The following is a 1,621-nucleotide window of genomic DNA, read 5'->3' as shown; positions in this document are numbered from 1 at the left end:
ACATGCAGCATCGATTGTGAAGCATATTCCTTGCCGATTTTAAATTTTAATTTTAATTTTAATTTTAAATGCTTTAAAAAATACATTATATTTTTTTTAAATATACAAAGAAGGGCAAAAACATGTATAGGCAGGCCTAGAGAATATATAGTTGCGTAAGTGTATCTTGAAACATTATATTTTTGGCCGTTTTTGTCTAAAACTATATTTTGCCACATGTGATAAAACTCGCTTGTAATTCGCTGCTTGTAAATTATACTCAGAGATATGAACTTCAGTGTCTTCAGTTTTATTGAGTGTTCAGTATAATCATCTTACATTATCATAATTACACAAATTAATCAAATAAATAAATAAATAAACAAATAAATAAATAAATAAATAAATAACTAGCCTAATCTATGAAAAACTCCTCAGAATAATGTAACTGAATAATGTTCAAGCGTGAATTTAAGAACAAGCAGGAGCTCCTTTCGAACCACCTCCCACGCGCAGACACTGTAGTCCTGAAGGAGAGAAAAAGACAGCAATTATTTATAGCCTATGGGCTTGAATGACAATATTTTGTTAGAGTGATTTGTAAACCATATTTTATGCATGCTGAACAATGAGGTCTGGTGTACCTTGTTTCTGAGGAGAGTGGCCAGTTTATCAAAATAGGTTTTCAGTGCATCTTCTCTTGTGGGAAAATCATCCACGGGCTGCTTTCTCTCCATAATCTACACACGGATGAGAAATGCGAGACGATTACAGGCATGTTCATATATTCATCTGTGAAATTCTATTAAAAAATGTATTATTCCCTTACACACTGGTACTCGTCAGTTAAACGAAAAACGATGTTTTGGAAATCCTCCACTTTCTTCTGGTTCCAGGATTCTGGATGACTATCGTTAGCAAACAGGTAGTCAATGTGTTCCATTATTTTATACACTGCCTTTGCTACACCAATGTTCTGCAAAGTAAACATATAACATAGAAACCATTATGCCCGGTCTCCTTCATCATTTTGGGTTCTAGCAAGCAACCTAGTATTCAGCAGAAACATTTAGACAATCGAATATGGAATGACTAGTCTTGATGTGTTGCTAGTTTACCTGATTGGAGTCATTTGATTGCAGTGCAGATTTCGGGAAGGTTATTTTGACGTTTTCTTTTAAGCATTCACGAGGAAAAAGACCTCCCTATAAGGAAAGACACAATAGGTTAAGATATAGTTTAATATGTACAACAGGTAGGCTCTAGGAATGGAAAGCAACCGAAAAAATAACTTACCATATTTTCAAGTAGACTGCGAGTTGTTTTCACGAGACCCCGCCGCATGATGCATTTTGTTGGCATTGAACAAATTTGGGCGAAAAAAAGAAATGGACACAGCAAAGCGATACATTTCCAAAGTGCCATTGTATTTGTGTGAGACAAGAAAGCAAAAAGATCAGAAAAAAGTATGCTGAAAGTCAAAAATTAAAAGAGCTGTAAAATAGCACTCGGTAACAAAATCTCCTGATATTGCTGAAGACATGGATGCCAATGATCCGTTTTATACTAAAGCTTAGTGATGAATGGAAAGAATATAATCGTATTTGGATTTTTTTTTTTTGTAAACCGCAGTGCACTCGCT

At 34.5% G+C, this 1,621-nt stretch overlaps 1 protein-coding gene across 1 annotated transcript; it reads right to left on the bottom strand.

Moving 5' to 3' along the window:
• Nucleotides 1-413: 413 nt before the first annotated feature.
• Nucleotides 414-1,404, bottom strand: ifnphi2 (interferon phi 2). The gene is made up of 5 exons (XM_016452440.1): nt 1,276-1,404; nt 1,098-1,184; nt 809-955; nt 624-719; nt 414-506 (listed from the first exon to the last, which is right to left on the bottom strand). The coding sequence occupies exons 1-5, from the start codon at nt 1,402-1,404 to the stop codon at nt 414-416; spliced, it is 552 nt and encodes a 183-aa protein (XP_016307926.1).
• Nucleotides 1,405-1,621: the final 217 nt, after the last annotated feature.

The sequence above is a fragment of the Sinocyclocheilus anshuiensis genome, unplaced genomic scaffold, assembly GCF_001515605.1.
Source record: "Sinocyclocheilus anshuiensis isolate Anshui unplaced genomic scaffold, SAMN03320099.WGS_v1.1 scaffold11, whole genome shotgun sequence".
NCBI lineage: Eukaryota > Metazoa > Chordata > Actinopteri > Cypriniformes > Cyprinidae > Sinocyclocheilus > Sinocyclocheilus anshuiensis.
Note: the sequence above shows the minus strand (reverse complement) of the source record. Positions and strands in the feature narration are given on the sequence as shown.